Source organism: Piliocolobus tephrosceles, chromosome 15, assembly GCF_002776525.5.
Source record: "Piliocolobus tephrosceles isolate RC106 chromosome 15, ASM277652v3, whole genome shotgun sequence".
Taxonomy (NCBI): Eukaryota; Metazoa; Chordata; class Mammalia; order Primates; family Cercopithecidae; genus Piliocolobus; species Piliocolobus tephrosceles.
In genome coordinates, this window is record NC_045448.1 from 107,446,939 (window position 1) to 107,468,271 (window position 21,333).

Consider the following 21,333-nt stretch of genomic DNA (forward strand, 5'->3'; position numbering starts at 1 on the left):
GGAAGGATCACAAGGTCAGGAGATCGGGACCATCCTGGCTAACACTGTGAAACCCCGTCTCTACTAAAAATACAAAAAATTAGCTGGGCATGGTGGCGAGCACCTGTAGGCTCAGGCAGGAGAATGGCGTGAACTCGGGAGGTGGAGCTTGCAGTGAGCCAAGATCGTGCCACTGCATTCCAGCCTGGGCAACAGAGCAAGACTCCATCTCAAAAAAAAAAAAAAAATCACATCTGAAAGGGAAAAACAAGTGTGAAGAGAATTTAAGAAAGTACAATCCTAATAAATCCAGTACAAACCTTTGTTTTTCTAAAATATACATCAAAGTCAATATCATCTTCAAAGTCAATTTCAAAATCTTTCTTTGTACTCTTCTTTCTGTTTTCTGATTGGGAGGGAGCATCTTCTGCAGAGTGAACACAAATGTCAGCACTTCACTTCTGTGGCCTATTTACTCATTTCACAAGATCTGCTGACAGCCTTATCAAGGCTTATCAAAACCACAAGGCGGCATCGTGTCTGAGCATCGTAACGGTAGGAGTGCTCAATCACCACCCTCTTTTCATCCTAAACTTATCATTTGTGTTTTGGCTAAGAAAACACATCAGAAATATATGCTTGGCCGGGTGCAGTGGCTCATGCCTGCAATCCCAACACTGTGGGAGGCCAAGACAGGAGGATCGCTTGAGGCCAGGAGTCCAGACCAGCCTAGGCAACAAAGCAGGATGCCATCACTACAGAAAATTTAAAAATTAACTAAGCATGCTGGCATGCCCCTGCAGTCCCAGCTATTCAGAAGGCTGAGGTGGGAAGATGCTTAAGCCTGGGAGGTCAAGGCTGCAGTGAGCCATGATTTACCACTGCACTTCAGCCTGGGTGACAGTGTGACACCCTGTCTCAAAAGCAAAACAAAACATAAAACAACAGATGTTTATTCCTTTCTTTCAAAGAGACATTGCAAAACAAATAAGGTCAGCACAGCCCTTCAGAGTTCTACAGAATGCCAGTATGCGCAGTAGCACCTGTATGCCCTCTAGTGCCCGGGGGCCATGCCCACCTACGGCCCCTGAGTTAAGTCATGTGTATACTAGGGAGCGGTGTGAGGCTGGGAGCCCCGTTCTCCTGACTCCATTACGCACTCTTCTCACTCAGAGGCTTCCATTTTCACTGTCCCTTCATCCCAGGCCAGGCAAACTGACCAACCAGGAGGCTGGCTCATCTGTATGCTTCTTTGACTTATTAAGAGACACAACAGGGCTGTGACTGGCATTTCTCTTCCTTGGCTAACTGCTGACTGGCTGGTCATGTACACTACTTCTTTTCTTAAAATTCCACCTAGAATTACATACGTTTGCGTCGAGGCCTAAAGCGCCAGTGATCCGGGCCAGCCCACATTGACATGGTCCGAGGACTGAAATAAGAATATTCTCCAGGTTTCATAGACAGAAGGGGGCACATGGTCCTGACGTCTCCATCCCCGAGGGAAATCATTTCTTCCCTGTAACACACGTGAAATCGTATTTGTACATGTACATTACATATATTACAATGCTGCATTTACATATGAAGAAGCATGTCCACAAATGAGCTGCATTTCTAAGAGTGAGTCTAATACAAATACTTCATTATTAATAATTCCTTTTACTTCTCAAGTACTTTTGCTTCCCTTAATTTTATAATAATATAATCATATCTATACGAGTACTCTGGAAGTTTCAAAGGGCACCATAAAATGCTAGTCTACCTAATTTGAGAGACAAGATGACAAAAGTAAAGAGAATTCTTTTCGTGTAAGAATCCACAGCTAGTAAAATGCCAGAGCTGGGACCTAGACAAAATTCCCTTAATCCCAGCCTCAGGGTCCTTCCACACACAGGCTTCTTGCCACGCAAGATGACAAACCCCTCATTCTTCACCATCCTTCCGTAAATGAGGGCTCCAAAAGATACCGCTATAGTTCCTATTAAAAGTGAAAAGAATGTTTGTCTAATTATTTAGTTCCTCTAATGCTTTGGGGGCCCCCTTATAATCTGTTAGGTCATCCAGCTTTATTCTTTGCCGCGTGTAGAGTGTCTACGTGGTCAGTGCAGCATGGCAGTTTCGGTTGGGTTTTTCACTCTTTCTACATTTTTAGAAAATAGAGACGGGGTCTCATTATGTTGGTCAGGTTGGTCTTGAACTCCTAGCTTCAAGCAGTCCTCCCGCCTCAGCCTCCCAAAGTGCTAGGATTACAGGCGTGTCAGGATTACACCATGCCCAGCCATTTTTCACTCTTTCCACAGGGTACAAGCTTTCTCCTAAAGGGCTCTGACATGTCAGAAAGGACGCTGGTGCTGCTGTACTGCCCTCTGAAGGTAAGGTAACAGAGAAGTTTCAGAAGAGTGGCTCTGTATTTGTGCTGAGCATACATATAATTCCCGTTTATATAAGCCATATGGAATAAGCTAAAAAGGCTTTTAAAAGGGGATTTTGTCTTTACATACAGAATTTTAAAAAACAAAAACAGGAGATTATATTTGTGTATTTATCATGTAATTAAAACCTAATTAAAACAATTAAAATACACAATAAAAAAATCACATTTCTAGTCTGCACGGCCTAGTGCTGTAACAGAATCTGACACCTAGCACGTTATTAAGTAATAAATGCACTGTGCTGTAAACTCCAGAGGGAGAAGGAAGACAGTTTCAACAGCATCCCCACTTCATTCTGATGGATATCATTCCGTGAGGAAGAGTGACTCCCATTCCCGATTCTGGTGATGCAACCGGACAGAGGCGCTGCAGGATTTTTGAACTGTAGTAATTCAGTAATTCTTTTTTTTTTTTTTTGAAACGGAGTCTCACTCTGTCGCCCAGGCTGGAGTGCAGTGGCGCGATCTCGGCTCACTGCAAGCTCCGCCTCCGGGGTTCACACCATTCTGCTGCCTCAGCCTCCTGAGTAGCTGGGACTACAGGCGCCCGCCATTGTGCCCAGCCAATTTTTTGCATTTTTAGTACAGACGGGGTTTCACTGTGTTACCCAGGATGGTCTCGATCTCCTGACCTCGTGATCCGCTTTACTCGGCCTCCCAAAGTGCTGGGATCACAGGCATGAGCCATTGTGCCTGGCTGTAATTCAACAATTCTTTCAACATACAATGCTATGTCACAGGCATCCTACCAGTCCCTATTTCACCACTCAACAACAAAATGAATCCACCTATAGTCCAAAATAGTCTATCCATTTTTCAAGGCTGCCCACTTCAAACATCTCTAGTCCCTCCAGGAAAACTCTTTATTTCTTCTGTCCCCTCCCCATAATATCACAGGGCCCCTCCTTCAGTTTAGCCGTGGTTCAATCCATTGTCCTAACACTGGCAAGATAAGGTCTCCTCCCAGCTGACTCAGCATATCAGACAGCATGCAGCCGAATGTTTCCTTCTCGCATGTGTGGAGCAGACTGTGTTCTGGGCTCTGACCCCTGACTGGCTTTAACCACACTGACTGCCTTATATCAGCATGCTCGTACTACAGGAGGGTTGGCCAGAGAACAGAGAACACTTGGCTCCAAGTGTTCTTGGGCTGCGGTGGCTGCTCCTGCTGCTGCACAGAGAGGGAGCTCACTCTTAGACACAAACACTTTTGCAGACCAGTCCTTACCAAGGCAGGTGCACAAAGAGCTCCACCTTTTACGCTATGCAGTTGTCAGTGTGCTGCCATGCAAGGACCAATGACATGAGGCACCTACACAACACTGGTATTTATCACTCAGCACTGCCCCACCCCACCTTCATCCAAAAGCCCCCGAAGACCTTTCAGTAGAGTATAGTGGTTTCCAGCCCTGGGTGCAGAACACAATCACCCGGGGATGGTATGTGATATCTGGTTCCCTCTACCCACTGAGGTGCTCAGGTGGTGTGGACTGGAGCCTGCCATCCAAAATTCACTATATGTGGCCAGGACTGATCAAAGGTGCTGGGTGGCAACCAGCTCCACCTCATTAAACTCTCTGAGCCTGTTTCCTCATCTGTAAAATGGGGATAATAGGACCTCATTATAGAGTTGCTGCAATAAAATAATTTTAGATATTATGTAAATTTGTGAAATAACACACATAAGGCACCTGGCACAGCATCTTGCACAAGAAGGAGGAGCTCAATAAATATCAGATATTGTTATTATCACCTGGTCCCAAACTTGCATTTTCATGGATGAGAAAACAAAGACCGCAAAAGGTGGTAACATTGCCCCACATCTCACGGCTAGGCACGGCAAGATCAGGTCTACTCAGATCAAACACTCACTGAACTCCCAGGGAAGGCCAGCGATGTGGCAAGGGGAGGGGATTTAAGGATGGGTAAAACCCCAGACTGGAAGCGCAGCCTCCCGCCCTTAATGTACTAGGTAGGATAGAGTCTAAGATTTTGTGCTATTTGGAATAGGGGAGAGAAGTGGAGACATTTGCTCAAAATAACCAGCAGAAATCATCTTCCAGAAACCAAATGAAAGTCTTGGAAGCCCTTTGTTATTGTCAGTCCCTCAGATGTCACTTCACCGTTTAAGAAAGTGATAGCTTTTCTCTGACATTTGAAAATGACATTTTAAAAAGAGTTCATCCCATCAACCTATCATTTCTCCCTTCTTAGAAGACAGGATGGCCGGGCACAGTGGCTCACGCCTGTAATCCCAGGAATTTGGGAGGCTGAGGCAGGCGGATCACGAGGTCAGGAGATCGCGACCATCCTGGCTAACACGGTGAAACCCCATCTCTACTAAAAATACAAAAAATTAGCCCGGCTTGGTGGCGGGCACCTGTAGTCCCAGCTACTCAGGAGGCTAAGGCAGGAGAATGGCATGAACCTGGGAGATGGAGGTTGCAGTGAGTCGAGATTGTGCCACTGCACTCCAGCCTGGTCAACAAAGCAAGACTCCGTCTCGAAAAAAAAAAAAAGACAGGATGAGAATGGGGCAAAATCGCAGCCATGTGAATACAACAATTCTGGACAGCAGGGTGCCACTGGGCCTGGATGGGCAGTGGCACCTTGAGGTGCCAGATGCTCAGCCCTCCAGATTCCTACTCAGATTTTGAAAGACATTATCAACCTAATCATTTCCCACAAGGGCAGACAAAAAATGAGCCTAGGAAAGACATCCAAGCAGGGCTCCTGAAGAGATTTTTGTCATGGTGGGAAATTATACTAAGCAACTTCTAACGTTTTAGTCAAACAAGACCAGCTTGGCTGTCCCCAATCCCAGGCCTGCAAAGCTCTGTTACAGACACAGGAGTTAACAGAGGCACTGTTCACTCTAATCTCATGAAATCTCCTACCCCCAGGCCCATTCAAGACCTTTACATGACCGTGACACTAAAGGGTTGTGGGACCCTGCTTCCAAATCATATTTAGAATTAAAACAGCACTGGCCGGGCATGGTGGCTCAAGCCTGTAATCCCAGCACTTTGGGAGGCCGAGACAGGCGGATCACGAGGTCAGGAGATCGAGACCACCCTGACTAATACGGTGAAACCCCGTCTCTAATAGAAAATACAAAAAAAAAAACTAGCCGGGCGACGAGGCGGGCGCCTGTAGTCCCAGCTACTCGGGAGGCTGAGACAGGAGAATGGCGTGAACCCGGGAGGCGGAGCTTGCAGTGAGCTGAGATCCGGCCACTGCACTCCAGCCTGGGCGGCAGAGCAAGACTCCGTCTCAAAAAAAAAAAAAAAAGAATTAAAATAGCACTAATCTATCAAATACATAAAGGTCAACCACGTTCTGATTATTTTTATGATGTTTACCAGGATAATCAAAAATTTAAATTACTAAACCAATTACCCTTTTCCTCCTCCAAATATGCTCAATTTTGTTGGTTGTTTTTGTTTTCGCTGCCTTGCTCGTCCCCAGTCTGCCCATCTGGTAACCCAACACTGCCTAACCCCTACTTGCTTACCTTTCTGATGGCAAATTGGTGGCTTAGAGTCACCGAGAGCCACGCTATCAGCAGCGTGGACAAAGGGAGCGTGCTCTCTGCTACCAAAGTGCACGTGGTGACAGCAGCCACACTAACACCATTACTAGATCCCAGCTGCTTTGCTCCAAACACTTCACATTGTTCCAATCCTTACAAACTCCTGCAGTGTCAGTCGTATAAGCAAAGTGGCTAAGCTGACATTCAAAGCCAGGTGTGACTCCTCTGGGTCAGAAAGGCTCCGCTGAGAAGCTCGGCTGCCGGGTATGACACAGCACCCAGCCCAGCCAATCAGACATCAAATTCAATCACCCCAGCAGGAAATCTGTTAAGAACTGATAGAGCCCAGGCATGGTGGCTCACACCTGTGATCCTGGCACTCAGGGAGGCCAAAGCAGGAGGACTGCGAGCCCAAGAGTTCAAGATCAGCCTGGGCAATGCAGTGAGACGCCAGTCTCTATTTTTGAAAAAAAAAAAAAAAAAAAAAGAAAATTTTTTTTTTAATTAGAGAAAAAGAAAAAAGAACCAATGGAAAACTCCTATGGAAACACTTTCTGTGACTCTGGGAGCCTTACTGGCAGCTCTGAACCTGGCAGGGCTCCTTCCAGCTCCTGAACTCTTCATGATCCCCAACTGCAGTGCGGTCGGGTTCATCGTTGGCATCAAAGTCATCCCCCAGGGGCCCATCAGGGAGGTCTCCGCAGTCACTCTCAACTTCAGCGTTGATGTCAAACACCTGGTCATTCTTCTTAAACTTGTCTACCAGGGCCGACACAGACTGGAGGGACAAAAGAGGGTTCTCTAAGTCTCGTTCCTGTAACCACCCCAAATCACCACTGGAGGGACAGCCTTCTCACCCTTAAATTTCAGTTTCCAGCCTCCTCCATCCCCCGAGCTGCCCTTCCCCATCCCCTGCCTGCCCAGACCAGGATTCTCACGACAGCACAGTGAGGAGGAAGTTTATATTGTGCAGCACAGGATGAAGCTGCATTGTTGTCAGGTACATTTTGTGAAACATGAAACAGGATTCTGTATCCATTAACTACATGTTTGCAGAAAACAGTTTTCCTTGGAGACCATTTATTTTGGAAATTGTAGTAAGTAGGCTAAAGGGGGCCATGCTAAAAATACACAGAGGAAAGCTCTACACATGATAATTTCTCAGGAAACTCTGTGCCACGGGACTCAACCCCAAAGAGCAGGAAATTCCTCAAGCTTGACAGCAGCCTCAGAGATTCGAGGCCACTGGGCTAACTACATTCAACAGTAAATCTAATTATAAATGTTCACCCATTCATGTCAGGGCTGCCTTACCCTAGGACAGCAGAAGAGAGGACATGAAGCTGATCCCGGAACTCATGTACCTCTAGAATAGTCCTGCTGGGGTTCACAACCCTACCTCTTCTCCCTCAGGGTTTTTGTCCCTACGGAAGTGCCAAAGGAAATATTTTCTGTACTCCTGGCTAAATAAAGATGGTGCCACAGTTTTGGTTCCCACTGGGCAGGACCAATCTTGAGCCAACTAACTGAAACCACGAGCCACTAAAAGCTGACCACACCTCATTATGTGTTTCACTGTCCCACTGAGTAAACTGGAACCCGGCCAGGGAAGGGCAGATCTGGCGATCTTCCGCACACTGCTGCAAGGGCGCTGGAGAGGATAGCAAGATCACAAAGAGAGATTAGAAGTGGGTCAAGTGCATTCCTTACTCCCTTCAGAATGATACAGAGTGGCAAGAGAGACAAGAGGCACAGTTAGCTCATTGTCCTCCAGCAAAGGCTCAAGTATCATCAGTGGCTGGCTAGCTGCCAATCTCTGGGTCCCTGCCTCTCCTGGGGGCCAGCAGATGCACAGGCCACACCCACACTGGAGTGAGGCTATGCACTGTCATCGCACAAATTAGTAAAACACTAGAGGAGAAACCTACAGCACAGACATTTGATTCTGAAATGAATTCCGTGACCTATGCTATAGCTGGGAAATGACATGCTTCGTCCTAAAAATACACTAAGTGCACAGGCAATCATGTAATGGTACTTTATTTTTTGTCTCATACTAACTAGAGAAGACTTACTTCAGAGGATTAGAGCCCCAATGAGAGCATAAACTTGGAAAATAGATTGTTAGCACAAAAGTTATACTAAATAAAATTGAGGCAAGAATAGAAATGACAAGAATGGGAGCTGGAACAACTGCACAGCCTGGAGGAGGAGTATCAATTTCATTCACCATGTACAAATGACCGCACTTGAGATGAAGCTCAGCGGGAGTACGAACACTGCAGTGGAAATCTGTAGAAGGCGGCAGCTCTTCTGGGAGCCCAAGTGTAGCTACTGCGCTGCACACACCTGGCCTCCCCACCTGCCAGTACCTCATTACAACAACCCGAGGAGAATCTCCAACTCAGGGGCGGAGGCATAAATGGGAAGGATGCTGAAATCTCTGTCAAGCCAGTATAGGGGACTGATAATAGGAGAGATCAGTTCTTAGACTGCTGCAGAGGAGTCTCAAAACAATTAGCAATGCTCTCTTCTCCTCAGGGCCCCCTGGATGGGGAGCAAATAAAGACAAAGCCTCTCTGGCTAGGCAAAGGTCTCTCTAAGTCCCCTTCCCAAGTATAAACTCTGACACTCCAGGAGGAATCCAGGGCTCCAAAATGTGACTTGGAGAGCTGACTGCAAACAGTGGGCACCTAAGGTACAGGGCACATCAAGACCAAGAGGCAACGGTTTACTGTTTTAGACTCCATGTTGCAGAGAAGACAAAAGTTAATGGATTGCAAGGCACTCCCAAAAGAATACACAATTTGGCATTCCAGAGAAAATTTCTGGGTAATTTAAGCAACATAAGAGCATGACGGGCTTATTGTACCCCATGGTTATGTAAAAAATTCCCCAATGACTGAAATGTTCTGGTGAAAGGCATCACTTGTACTTACCTTTTAAATCTGTCATTTCTACCCAACCTAACTCTGGCAACTCAAGATGTTCTCCCGTGGAGAGCGTCTGGACGTCAGAGGGAAACAGCAGCTCACTTCTGTAGTCCTGGCAGTGGAGAGTGGACAGAAACACCCCCGCTGTGCTGCACTCATCAAATGAGGCTGCCGTCTTCTGAAACATGGGATCAATCTGAACACAGAGAGAGAAGAAACTGAAGATTTACGGCATGTAGCCAAGGGAAATATAAACTCTCACGCATTTGGCCCCGCTCATTAGCAGGTGTATACAATGGACTGAAATATCTACACTCATGGTCAAAAGTGTGTTGTTTTGTTTGTTTTTGAGACGGAGTGTTGCTCTGTCGCCCAGGCTGGAGTGTAGTGGCATGATCTTGGCTCACTGTCAACCTCTGCCTCCCAGGCTCTAGCGATTCTTGGGCCTCAGCCTCCCAAGTAGCTGGGACTACAGGTATGCGCCACTACACCTGGCTACCTTTTGCATTTTTAGTAGAGACGGGGTTTCACCATGTTGGCCAGGCTGGTCTCGAACTCCTGACCTCAAGTGATCCACCCACCTTGGCCTCCCAAAGTACTGGGACTGCAGGTGTGAGCCACCACACCCGACAAAAGTGGCTTTTCTAAATGATCAGATAAAATCCCGGTTCAAAAGAAAGGCTGGTTACAGTCAGGGGATAAACATAAGACACTACATGGTGGCAAGTGTACACTGTGCCAATTGGCTTTTTTATAATACACCTGGACGTGTATCCTTGCTGCTGGTCTCCTTTTATAAGTCACTAACAAATTCCATTGGCTTAAAAAGCCTGTGTGATAGAGCTAGTCACAGGGCTCTATTGTTCTCTGAACAGAATTATCTTCTAAAGTTTGGAAGAACATACCCAAGATATCCAGGCAAAGGACAGACAGAGTCAGTAGGGCTAGCTGGCTGGGTAAAACCTGAGAGAGGTTTTAAGAAGGTCCCTAAGACTGGGACAGGAGCAGGAGTGGCATGGTCATATGACACCAAGCCCAAAGGCAAAATAAGGCACTGGGCATAAGAATACGGACAGGGCAAGTCACACACATGTGTAGCAAGAGGCTAGAAGCCCCCTGGGACTCTGCAGGTAACCTTGAGACAGCAGATACGGCGGGGGACTGGGTTCACGGGTCTCCCTGATGCCTCAGAACACGGCTGCTATCGAGCGAGGGGCTTGGATAGGACAACACAGATGTGGCTCCCTGGCTCTTCCCTGGCCCCCTTAGCTCAGAGTCCAAGCTCATCGGAACTGAGGTTCAGCTCCCGCCGTACCATAAACCCATCTCACCATTCTTCATCCCAGAGCAGCACATTCGTCATCGCCACGTTCTCCCGTCCCCTTAGCCCTCAGGCAGTCACACGTCCAGTTCGGTTACCTCCCAGTGCATCTTACCATCCCCAGAGCCAGCAATATGACCCTTATCTCTGGCCTGTCCCAATTCCCATCCTAAAAATACCAGTGCCGTTACTCCTATTCCCTTCTCAAATGCTATCCAGAGTAACGGTTTCCCATCTGGAGGCTTGTATCCCTAGAAGTCTTGGGTAGGTAGTTAATGGAACTATACTCAGCACTTCAGAGCCAACATGGAAACTGTACACTGACCCACATTAAAGCTGAAAACACTATGATAATTTCCTCACTTGTGTCTAGAATTATATCATGTGTGAGAAGAGAGGGATTTACATCCCTAAACAATTCAATGGGACAGTAGATGAAACCTTCTGAAACAAGGGTCCGCAGTAAGGAAGGACCACAATAAAAGGCCTTGGAATAGACCGAATGATAAAGTTCAGGATCTCTTTAGGTGATTTCTAAAAGCAAATCCTTGGCTCTAGCCAAACTCGTATACTCTCCAGCTTCCTAATCAGAACCTTCCTGTGCTGTGGCTTTTGCTTACACCTCTACTTAAAACCACCTCCCTGGCAATGTCTACCTGACAGACACCTAGCCTTCCTTCAAGGCCCAGTTCAAGTCTTGCCTCTTCCATAAACTCTGAGCCCTACCAACTCTGGTTTCCTATAGTATATACCTTGACCTTCCTTGCATTCGTCTACCTGTATTATCCTGGTATGAAGAACTGAAGCATAATCATGTTTGAATCCTCTATGACGGCAACTGTTCTGCACATACTGAAGAGCTGTGTCCAAAAGAGATCAGCTCACATATAAAAAAGTGTTCCCAACTGGTCTAGACACACTCGCACATTTGCTTTCTGACCTCCAAGAAAAGGAGTTTACACCTGTAATCCCAGCACTTTGGGAGGCTGAGGCAGGCAGATCACTTGAGGTCAGGAGTTCGAGACCAGCATGGCCAACATGGCAAAACCCTGTCTCTATTAAAAATTTAAAAATGAGCCGGGTGTGGTGGTGCATGTCTGTAATCCAGCTACTTGGGTGGCTGAAGCAGGAGAATCGCTTGAACCCAGGAAATGGAGGTTGCAGTGAGCCAAGATTGAACCACTGCCCTCCAGCCTGGGCAACAGAGTGAGACTCTCTCTTAAAAAAACAGAAAAGAAAATGAGAGTTTAATAAACAGTTGAAGCTTTAAATTCTGTTTGTGACAATCCATCCCTTTTTCTATCTTCCATACTCTTGGCGATTACAAGTTTACTGCAGCTTACAGAGCAAAAAAAGCTTTCCAGGATTGGAGTATTTGGCATTTCTTCATGACAGTATTCATTTCACTTGGCATAAACATACTACAGCCTGTCAATATCAGGCTTAGAGGAAGCAGCCCTACTTGCTGCTCTCTCCTTTTCTCTTTATAATCATGGGAAAGGCTAATGCAGGCCTGGGAAACAGTCCGTTTTCCTCAGGCCCTCAGAATTGAGACTACCTGGTAAGAAAGAAGATGACTACAAAACAGAATTTCCAAACATCCTATACTTAATAATCCCTGATTGATTTGAACATTTCACTATAGAACCAAAAGTAAGAATGACAGTAAAGGCCAGGAGTGGTGGCTCACGTCTGTAATCCCAGCACTTTGGGAACCCCAGGTGGGTAGATCACTTGAGATCAGGAGTTCGAGACTAGCCTGGTCAACATGGTGAAACCCCCATCTCTACTAGTAATACAAAAAAAAGTAGTTGGGTGTGGTGGTGCGTGCCTGTAGTCCCAGCTACATGGGAGGCTGAGGCACGAGAATCGTTTGAACTGGGGAGGCAGAAGTTGCAGTGAGCCAAGATCATGCCACTGTACTCCAGCCTGGGCCACAAAGCAAGACTCCATCTCAAAAAAAAAAAGACTGACAGTAAGATAAATTCCAGATTATCTAGGAAGGGGAAAAAACAAGAAGAATTGGGGGAGGGAAGGGAAGGTAGAAGGGCTTTCTGGATCCTATGACTAATAAATAATACCGCTTCCAATGTGTGTAGCATATAACCATGTTTAAAGACCTTGACATAGGCTGGGTGTGGTGGCTCACGCCTGTAATCCCAGCACTTTGGGAGGCCAAGGCAGGCGGGATCACGAGGTCAGGAGATCAAGACCATCCTGGCTAACACGGTAAAACCCCGTCTCTACTAAAAATACAAAAAATTAGTCAGATGTGGTGGCAGGTGCCTGTAGTCCCAGCTACTCGGGAGGCTGAGGCAGGAGAATGGCATGAACCCAGGAGGTGGAGCTTACAGTGAGCTGAGATCGCGCCACTGCACTCCAGCCTGGGTGACAGGGCAAGACTCTGTCTCAAAAAAAAATTAAAAAAAGACCTTAACATAAACAGATTCACTAATATGAAACCCAGATGTGGGTTGTCCAGCATTCCCTGTTTTTACAGTATATGACAGTGAGATTCGTATCTCTTCCCAGGTCACACAGCTAAGGATGGAGGAACCTGGATCTGAGCTTTACATCATCTGCCTGCACATCTGGCATCACCCACGGTTAATGCTGACACACACTTAAGGAAAAAATACAACTCCCTCTCCCCACAAGAGCCAGTCACTCTCGCCTCTCCCCTCCCTTTTAGGCCTCATTCTCAGTGACTTTCCTTCCTCTGGCCCCTCCCTGCCCGTGCACAGTAATGCCCCGCTCACCTCACCACCCAGAGTGGGCATGGCAAGGCCCCATTTCCCTAGCCCCTGCACACTCAGTCTTACCACTGTCGTCGCTATAAGAACGCTGGCATTCATCTCACTGTTGCACTTTATCTGGCTTATTAATTAATTACACAAAAAGACCCAAGACACCCACAGTTCTGCATTTCTTGGACTCTAAGATCTATCCCCACCACGGCCCCCATCTCCCACTCCTCCTCAAAAACTGGTATTTCCTCAGGGCCCTCTAGACTCAGTCATCAGCAAAATTCTATCGCCCACTTAGTTCCTGAGGATTCTCTCCACCCACTTGTTCTCATTTATGTGTTCTCAATGGGGTTCTCATTTCCCTCTCGAGGGGTGAAAACTGTTTCCTGGAGGCAAGCTGGAAAACAATCTTAGATATTACAGTAATGTTTGCCTATCCAAACCCTACCCTATCCGACACAACCTGATTCCTTCATATTTCATTTCAAGGGGAAGGAGTAGGCACAAAATGTCTAAAAGGGTCTGAAGGGGCAAAAGTGATAAAAAACAGGCTGAGGGGCACTGCTCCCATTGAGACATGGTGCCAGCCTGAGGATATGCTTCCCCTGCAGGCCTCTGCAATGTCTGCTTTCTCTTCACAGCCCTCAAACCAGTGGCCTACAGGCGGGTTAGGTGATTGCAGCATCCAACTCTCCTCCCTCCCAATTTCTGATGCCCCCAGCTCTGAGTACCACATCCGCCTTCGCCACTGTCTGCCCATCTGCATTGCAGTCATCTTCCGACTCCCCCAGGTCACAACCTGCCCTTCTTCTCGGAAGATCTTAGTATTAGTTCATGGCTCATTACCAGTCTCCAAATTTACTCCTGGTGTAGCTCTTACTGATTTCAATATTCATATGTTGATCCATCTAGTACACTGCCTCTTGGTTGATATCCTCTCCTTCAATGGTCGCCTTCGTCCTAAGCAACCCAGGACTCCAAGACAGCCTAGTAAGACCCCCACCCCGCCTCTGCCATTTGTTCCCTTGCCTGTTGAGTTGAGTCATTAACCATGACTGCAACCTCTCCATATGTTCAATTCTAAGGGCCCCTCTCTGACAACCACCTCCTACATTTCCAGCTCACCCCTTCTTGTCCCCAACAGCAAGAAGTCTTTCACCCCACCAGGCCTACACTCTACTGATTATATTACTTTCCACTGCCCCTCATTCCCGTCTTCCCAGGTAACATTCCCTGCGCAGTGGATGCGACCACGCCTTTACACACGCTCTTGCTGCCAGTGCCCCTTTCCAGCTGTGTCCATTCACCCAGCTCAACGGGATCCCATATGAAACCCAACTTTCTGCCTACTCCATGATTGTACCCACACTGGTATTCACGGCTGGAGAAACAAAATCATGCTGACGGACCTCACTTTAAATCCATCTGCCACCACCCTCAGGTAGACCCTAAGTTGTCTGACAGTCACACCATACCTCCTTAGTCCATTCACTCACTCACCTCCTAGAGGACTCTCTCCTACCCTTTCCCTCACACCCCCAGTGCCTTCCTCCCTCATCCTCACCGTAAGCTGATGACCTGGCTTCCTGTTTTAAGACAGTATCCAGAAGGATCCGCCATGAGTGCACCCAAACAACACCCCTGTCAGTCAAGCCCAACCTGTGCTGTCCATTCCCTTCCCTCTCACCTGAGCAAGGACATCACCCTGGCAATTCTCCTTTCTGCTGCATCATCAGTGGTCCCTTCTCCACTAGACTGCTGCCATCAACAGAACATGCTGTCACTTCTCCCATTCAAAAACAAAATCAAAACTCTTGGCCTTACCTTTCCCTCCATTTGCTATCCCAGTACCCTGCTCCAAATTATAGCAAAACTCTTTAAAACAACTGCCTATATTCAAGTGTTTTCAGTCCTTTCCTCCCATTTATCATAAAAAATTTCAAATCCATAAGAACGTTGAAACAGTCACGTAAATCTCTGTAAAAGTTCGACTTAGATTCCCCCATGGGTGGCATTTTGCGTATGTTTCCACTTTCTATACATAGTATCTCTCCGCCCCCCCCCCCAGTTTTTTTCTGACAGTAATCCTCATGACACTTCACCATGTGGCAGTTACTAAGCTACTGCCTCTCAGCTCTAAGCCTACCCTCTCTCCTCGGCTGTGATGCGGAAACTGGGACTTTCAGCTTTGCCAGCTGCTGCCTGTTAGGCTCTACCAAGAAGGGGCACTAGAGGGAGACTGCAGGCTCCCAGGGGAAGAAGGCACTTGCTCCTCTCTATAGGTTGCAGGTTAGGAGAGCGTCACCCAGCAGTGTTCCAGCCCGGCTGCAGCGTCACCCAGCAGTGTTCCAGCCCGGCTGCAGCGTCACCCAGCAGTGTTCCAGCCCGGCTGCAGCAGGGCCCACCTGTAGCAGCAGCTGAACCCCATGTGCAGATTTTCACTCACAGAACCAGCCTTATTAAGACACCAGCACCAGCCAGCATGCCCCCGCTCCAGGGTCTGGCTCCTGGACGCACAATCCCCTCCCCCAAACTCAGGGACACTAGCACCGGCCAAGCCCTTCCCTGGAGGTCTGAGCTTGAGGTCCAGAGGGCCCCCCTCCAAGCTCATTAGTGGCCTCAGGTTGCCACATTTGGCATGGTTGACCATTCCCCACGCCCTGAAATATCTTCTCATTTGAATACCACGCTCTTCTGGTATTCCTCCTACCTACTGATGTTTCTTCAGCTCTCTGAACTCCTAACACTGGGGAAAAGAACTCCCAGTCTTTCTCCCACACACACTCATGTCCTTGGTGACCAATTCCAGTTCTGTGACCTTAATTGCCATTTATGAATGTTGTGGAGGTAAGAGACAGAAGTAATCTAGTCTATTGCTAGTGGGAGAGTAAATCAGTACCTTTTTTTGAGGGCAACTTAAAATCCATGTCTCAGAATTTTCTTATATTCTCCCATGCGAGTGCAAAGATAATACGTATTAGAATACTCACTGAAACAATGTTTTTAATTGCAAAATTAAAAAATAAAATTGTAGTAACACCTGTTTGCTTTAAATTAACTGTGCTAATTATAAATGAGGCCACCAGTACCATCTGTTTAAGCAGATTCCTTAGGATTTGCTAGGTAGATGATTTAAAGCTAGGATTCTGGAGTTAGACCACTTAGCTTCAACTCCTAGCTCGCTCACTAGATGTGTCGTTTTGGGCAAGTCATTGTGCCTCAGTTACCCCTTCCTAAAATGACACAAGAATGTTGTGCGGATGAGTTAACACAGGTTACAGGTTTAAGGAAGCATATGGTGCTCACCATGTGCATATTAAATGTTACCTAACGTAACCACTGCTACATTTACTAGGAAATAAAGTTAATTTTTTATCAATTAGATTTCTCAGCAATTTGCAGTCTCTTCTTAATCATTCTGAAACACTGAGGGACTCACTTTTAGTCTTTACTGTCAAGTTAAAGGATGATAATGCAGAGACATCAGTTGAATGTTTTACTCCCTTGAGGCTTAAATGGGCACATACCAGCAAGGCAGCCTTAGCCCTGCCAAGTCTTGGCCCCTAAGGTTCTGAATTAGTCAGAAACCACACTGCGCACACAGTTCCTCACCTCACACTTCCGATCTGCTTCGGAGACATTGAGGTTGTTTACGTTCTGCTCGATGGTTCTGTGTAAGAGCTTCTTCTTTGGCTTTGGAGCCTTTTTGGTTGTTCCCATTTCAGTTGCACTTCCATCTAAAAGGAGAAATACAACTGTGTACTGCAAGGGCTGCTTTGAAGCATGTGATGAACTTACTAACTCAAGTTCTTCAAAACTTGAAAGAATGGTTGTAATTTAAACATGTGAGGCCGGGTGTGGTGGCCCATGCCTGTAATCCTAGCACTTTGGGAGGCTCAGGCAGACAGGTCGCTTGAGCTCAGGAGTTCGAGACCAGCCTGGCCAACATAACGAAACCCCATCTCTACAAAACAGTACAAAAATTAGCCGGGCATGGAGATGCCCACCTGTAGTCCCAGCTACTTGGGGTGCTGAGGCAGGAGGATCGCTTGAACTCGGGAGCCAGAGGCTTCCATGAGCCAAGATCGCACCACTGCACGCCAGCCTGGGTGACAAAGTGAGCCTCGTCTCAAAAAAAAAATTAAATTAAAAAAACAAAACAAAACAAAAAAAACCCAACCAAACAAAAAAACATGCAGTTCTCTCAAAACATCAGGCATATTTAATCTGCAACTTATGGAGAAACCAAACTATTAGATTTGGCTTCTCATGCAAGTCCATTTCCAAAGACTCCCAGATGAGAAGTTCCTCAGTTGGTGATGTTTACTCGACCTGGCATAAATAAAATATAAACGCTTTGATAAGGCCCTTCTCTTTTTCAAGGAAACATAACTTCAGTGTTTGAGTATCTTCTCATGTAAGACCATATATGGTTCTAAAAATGCCTGTTTTCAATAAAATGAGATCACTGATTTCTTGTGACCTTCTTCTAGTATATTACTCAAATAACTACCTGGTATGCCCTAAAAATAAGCCACTTAAATCCAGATCCCTAGCCACCTACCTGCAACATGGCCTTCCACTTCTTCCAAAGACGGTGCATCTTTGCCCAGCCCCCCAAGGACTCTGTATACATCGGCATGGACAGCATCCACGCGTACGGCATAGATCTTAGTGCTGGCATCCAGAGTACCTGCAGCCACCTAGTCAATCAGAGCTGCACTCACAAAGATGCACAAAAAAGAACTTCTCAACAGGTAAAACACAGCAAGCTTCACAAAATATTTACTTGCCCCAAGGAAACAATGACAAAGATCCCTCTATGACTGATAGGGAATAAACAGAACATATATTCTGTCTGTATTTCATCAGTTTAGGAAAAGAAAGTAAATTAACAAACATAACATCTAAATGAGAAGTCTCTCGTGTATTTGCAGAATTCAACTGTGTTATGCCAAATAGTAGAAATTATCATTTAATTCAGATGCGAGAGAAAGTGGACATCCTTCTTACTTTAAAGTTGGTTGGTTCGGTGTCTTTCTGTTTAAGAATCTCTGACATAAAATCAATCAAGTGCAAACCAAAAGCATTCTTGGTAGTGATTTTCTGAAAACAGAAAATTGCAGAAAGGACTGTTATTTATAGCCTAGGCTCATGTAAATAATGCTGCTTTGAAGAGAGGAAGCTAAGTCTTTATATAGGAATACCCACATATTGTCACTAATCTCTTTTCCCAAAAACACTTGTCAAGAGCCAAATCCTCACAGGCATGTCCTCGTGTTCAAGGCTAGGGAATGATGGCACAAAATTCCTGAATGCTTAGTGTGTGCAGGCCCTGCTCTAAGCACTGCACACAAAGGGACTCACCCTCCAAACAACTTCATGAGGCAGGCACTACCCTCATTCTCCAGAGGACACGGAAGCAAAATGGTTGGGTGGCTCCCACACAGCTTAGAGCATGTAGCCTCCAACTCAGGCTAGCTCCAGAACTCTACTGTTCACTCAAGCGCCATGCTGCCTTTCTAGATACACAGCAGATAGCAGGCAGCCTCTCAGGAGGTGCACCACGGGTCTAGAGGAAACAGTAAAACCACCAGCACTTCTGATGGAAACCACCAGCACTAAGATGACTCACTGGAGAATCATCATCATTGATTGTGCATTCTCCACAGAAACAAGATAACTGGATTGCCCCTGTGATCAAGGGATCACATCTTCACTAATAAACCAGCAGATACTCACATTTTCAGTGGACAGTTTGATACAGGTGGAGTAATGTTCTGTAATCTGCGTGTTTGTAAACTTAGGCATAGTAGCTGAAACATCAATAATCCTAAATGGAAAACAAAAACAAACAACTCTGGCAAGAATCCATGATAGTTTAAATTTTCAAAACCTAGACCCACGAGGTTTTGTGGAGATGCCTGGACCTACGCAGCCCACATCAAGGCGGCTGCCTCAAGGAGAGCCAGCCCACAAGCCCCTCACCTGCTGGAGGGGGAGGCCAACAAGTGAGGCGAGTCGGTGCTGAACTGCAGATCAAAGACCCTCGACCGCCTCCGCTGCAGCCGCTCCTTCTCATCGTCATTCTGAGGAAAGTCTTCGAGGACTGGGGTGCCAGGAATATTGAGAGGCGCCTTCCTGGGCAGGGGCATCGGGAACACCCGCTCCGAAGGGGAGGAGGCACTGTGGGGGTGTCCTCGGGTCTCTGAAGAAGAGTTATTCATTGTGGCTGGCAGTGCTGGAACAAAATTCTTGCTCAAGAAACCTTCAAGAGAATATTTCCTATATCCAAAGACTTGAGCCCGTCACAGGGCTGGAGGTTCAGCACACACTCTCCACGAAGATCTTCTCCAACTCTAATACTTAATGGCTAGAACCTCTAGAGTTTGGGTTTCTTGGAGGTGAGGGGGGAGGCCATAGGTTTCTGATGCTTCTTTGCTAATCTGGGACAAATAATCCACTCTGCAGCTGTTGTGAATGTAAGTACTGCACGGATATAAAGATGGATGATAAGCTCACAAACTGGACAACAGACACATATAACCCATCATCAGGTACGCGAGAGACAGATGCTGAGATAAGGGTGAGGTATGAGCTACAGGGTCAGACAGGCTGGGCTCGGATCCCAGCTCCTCCACAGCTTGGCAAGCAGAGAAAAAACAACATAAACATGTAAAACAAATCGAAAGTTCCAAAGAATCATCCAATTACTTGCTAACTACAAAGGGAAAAATGTCTTTTACAATAAAAACTCCACCAGTTGCCACATTAACCAGTCAAATGTAGCCTCACTAAAAACCAATCCGAAAGTTACTCATCTCTTCACGTGACACAATGTGAAATTCACAGCATCACCCAGGAAATATTTCCACCGAACACGTTTAACCTAAATTTAACCAACGAACTTTAGATCTTTAACTTCTGGTTTATGAGAAATACAAGGGGTCGAGGAACAAGTTAAATGATATCACAAGGAAACACTCAGACAAATCTAGAATGCAGGATAGTTTTCAAGAAAACTGGCTTAGTCTCTTAATTTAAAAGATAACAACCAAAAAAAGGCTGGACATGGTAGCTCATGCCTGTAATCCTAGCCCTTTGGGTGGCGGAGGTGGAAGGATCCCTTGAGGCCAGGAGTTAAGAAAAGGCCTGGGCAGGCTGGGCGCGGTGGCTCAAGCCTGTAATCCCAGCACTTTGGGAGGCCGAGACGGGCGGATCACGAGGTCAGGAGATCGAGACCATCCTGGCTAACCCGGTGAAATCCCGTCTCTACTAAAAAATACAAAAAACTAGCTGGGTGAGGTGGCGGGCACCTGTAGTCCCAGCTACTCGGGAGGCTGAGGCAGGAGAATGGCATAAACCCAGGAGGCGGAGCTTGCAGTGAGCTGAGATCCGGCCACTGCACTCCAGCCTGGGCAACAGAGCGAGACTCCGTCTCACAAAAAAAAAAAAAAAAAAAGAAAGAAAAGAAACGGCCTGGGCTACCGGGCGCCGTAGCTCACGCCTGTAATCCCAGCACTTTGGGAGGCCGATGCAGGCAGATCACCTGAGGTTAGGAGTTAGAGACCAGCTGGCCAATATGGTGAAATCCCATCTCTACTAAAAATACAAAAGTTAGCTGGGCTTGGGGGTGAGCGCCTGTAATCCTAGCTACTCAGGAGGCTGAGGTGAGGTAATCGCTTGAACCCAAGGGAGGTGGAGGTTGCACTGAGCCAAGATTGTGCCATTGCACTCCAACCTGGGCAACAAGAATGAAACTCTGCCTTAAAAAAAAAAAAAAAAAAAAAAGATGCTTATTAGTATTAGTCATCCAACTGGGTTAGTTAGGTGGATATCTAATCCCAGAATTTAGGGAAAGTTCCAGGTGAGATACACATACAGGGAAGTCATCACCATGTAGAGGGTATTCGGAGCCATAATACTAGATGAGATCACTAAATAACTGAGTAGAGAGAACACTTTAAAGGTTTAAAGAGCAGGAAAGCACTTTGGGAGGCTGAGGCAGGCGGATCACATGAGGTCAGGGGTTCCAGATCAGCCCGCCAACATGGTGAAACCCCGTCTCTACTAAAAAAACAAAAATTAGCTGAGTGTGGTAGTGGGCACCTGTAATCTCAGCTACTCAGGAGGCTGAGGCAGGAAAATTGCTTGAACCCGGGAGGCGGTGGCTGTGGTGAGTCCAGATCGCGCAACTACACTCTAGCCTGGGCAACAGTGAGACTCTGTCACAAAAAATAAATAAAGAGCAGGGAAGAAGGAGAAACCAGCAAAAGAGCTGGGAAATGCACAACTAGTGAGGTGGGGAGAAAATGAGAATGTGGCATTCTAAAAGCCAGGTGAAGAAAGTATTTTTAGGGGAGAAGGATGTGATAAACTATGTAGAC

At 46.6% G+C, this 21,333-nt stretch overlaps 1 protein-coding gene across 5 annotated transcripts in view; it reads right to left on the reverse strand.

The window, feature by feature from the left end:
* The window catches only part of NCAPH (non-SMC condensin I complex subunit H), a 37,157-nt gene that overhangs the window by 11,371 nt on the left and 4,453 nt on the right, over positions 1-21,333 (reverse strand). For 2 of the 5 annotated variants that reach the window (XM_023211478.3, XM_023211477.3), the window contains exons 2-11: positions 18,935-19,187; positions 18,689-18,779; positions 17,960-18,052; positions 17,511-17,649; positions 16,559-16,683; positions 8,885-9,074; positions 7,505-7,596; positions 6,521-6,723; positions 1,350-1,498; positions 300-406 (exon numbers count right to left, since the gene is read on the reverse strand). In XM_023211478.3, the coding sequence (XP_023067246.1) occupies positions 300-406; positions 1,350-1,498; positions 6,521-6,723; positions 7,505-7,596; positions 8,885-9,074; positions 16,559-16,683; positions 17,511-17,649; positions 17,960-18,052; positions 18,689-18,779; positions 18,935-19,187 (1,442 nt within the window). Of the gene's footprint in view, positions 1-299; positions 407-1,349; positions 1,499-6,520; positions 6,724-7,504; positions 7,597-8,884; positions 9,075-16,558; positions 16,684-17,510; positions 17,650-17,959; positions 18,053-18,313; positions 18,481-18,688; positions 18,780-18,934; positions 19,436-21,333 lie in introns of those variants that run through there. The other 3 variants (XM_023211479.3, XM_023211480.1, XM_023211481.3) reach the window with 3 other exon arrangements.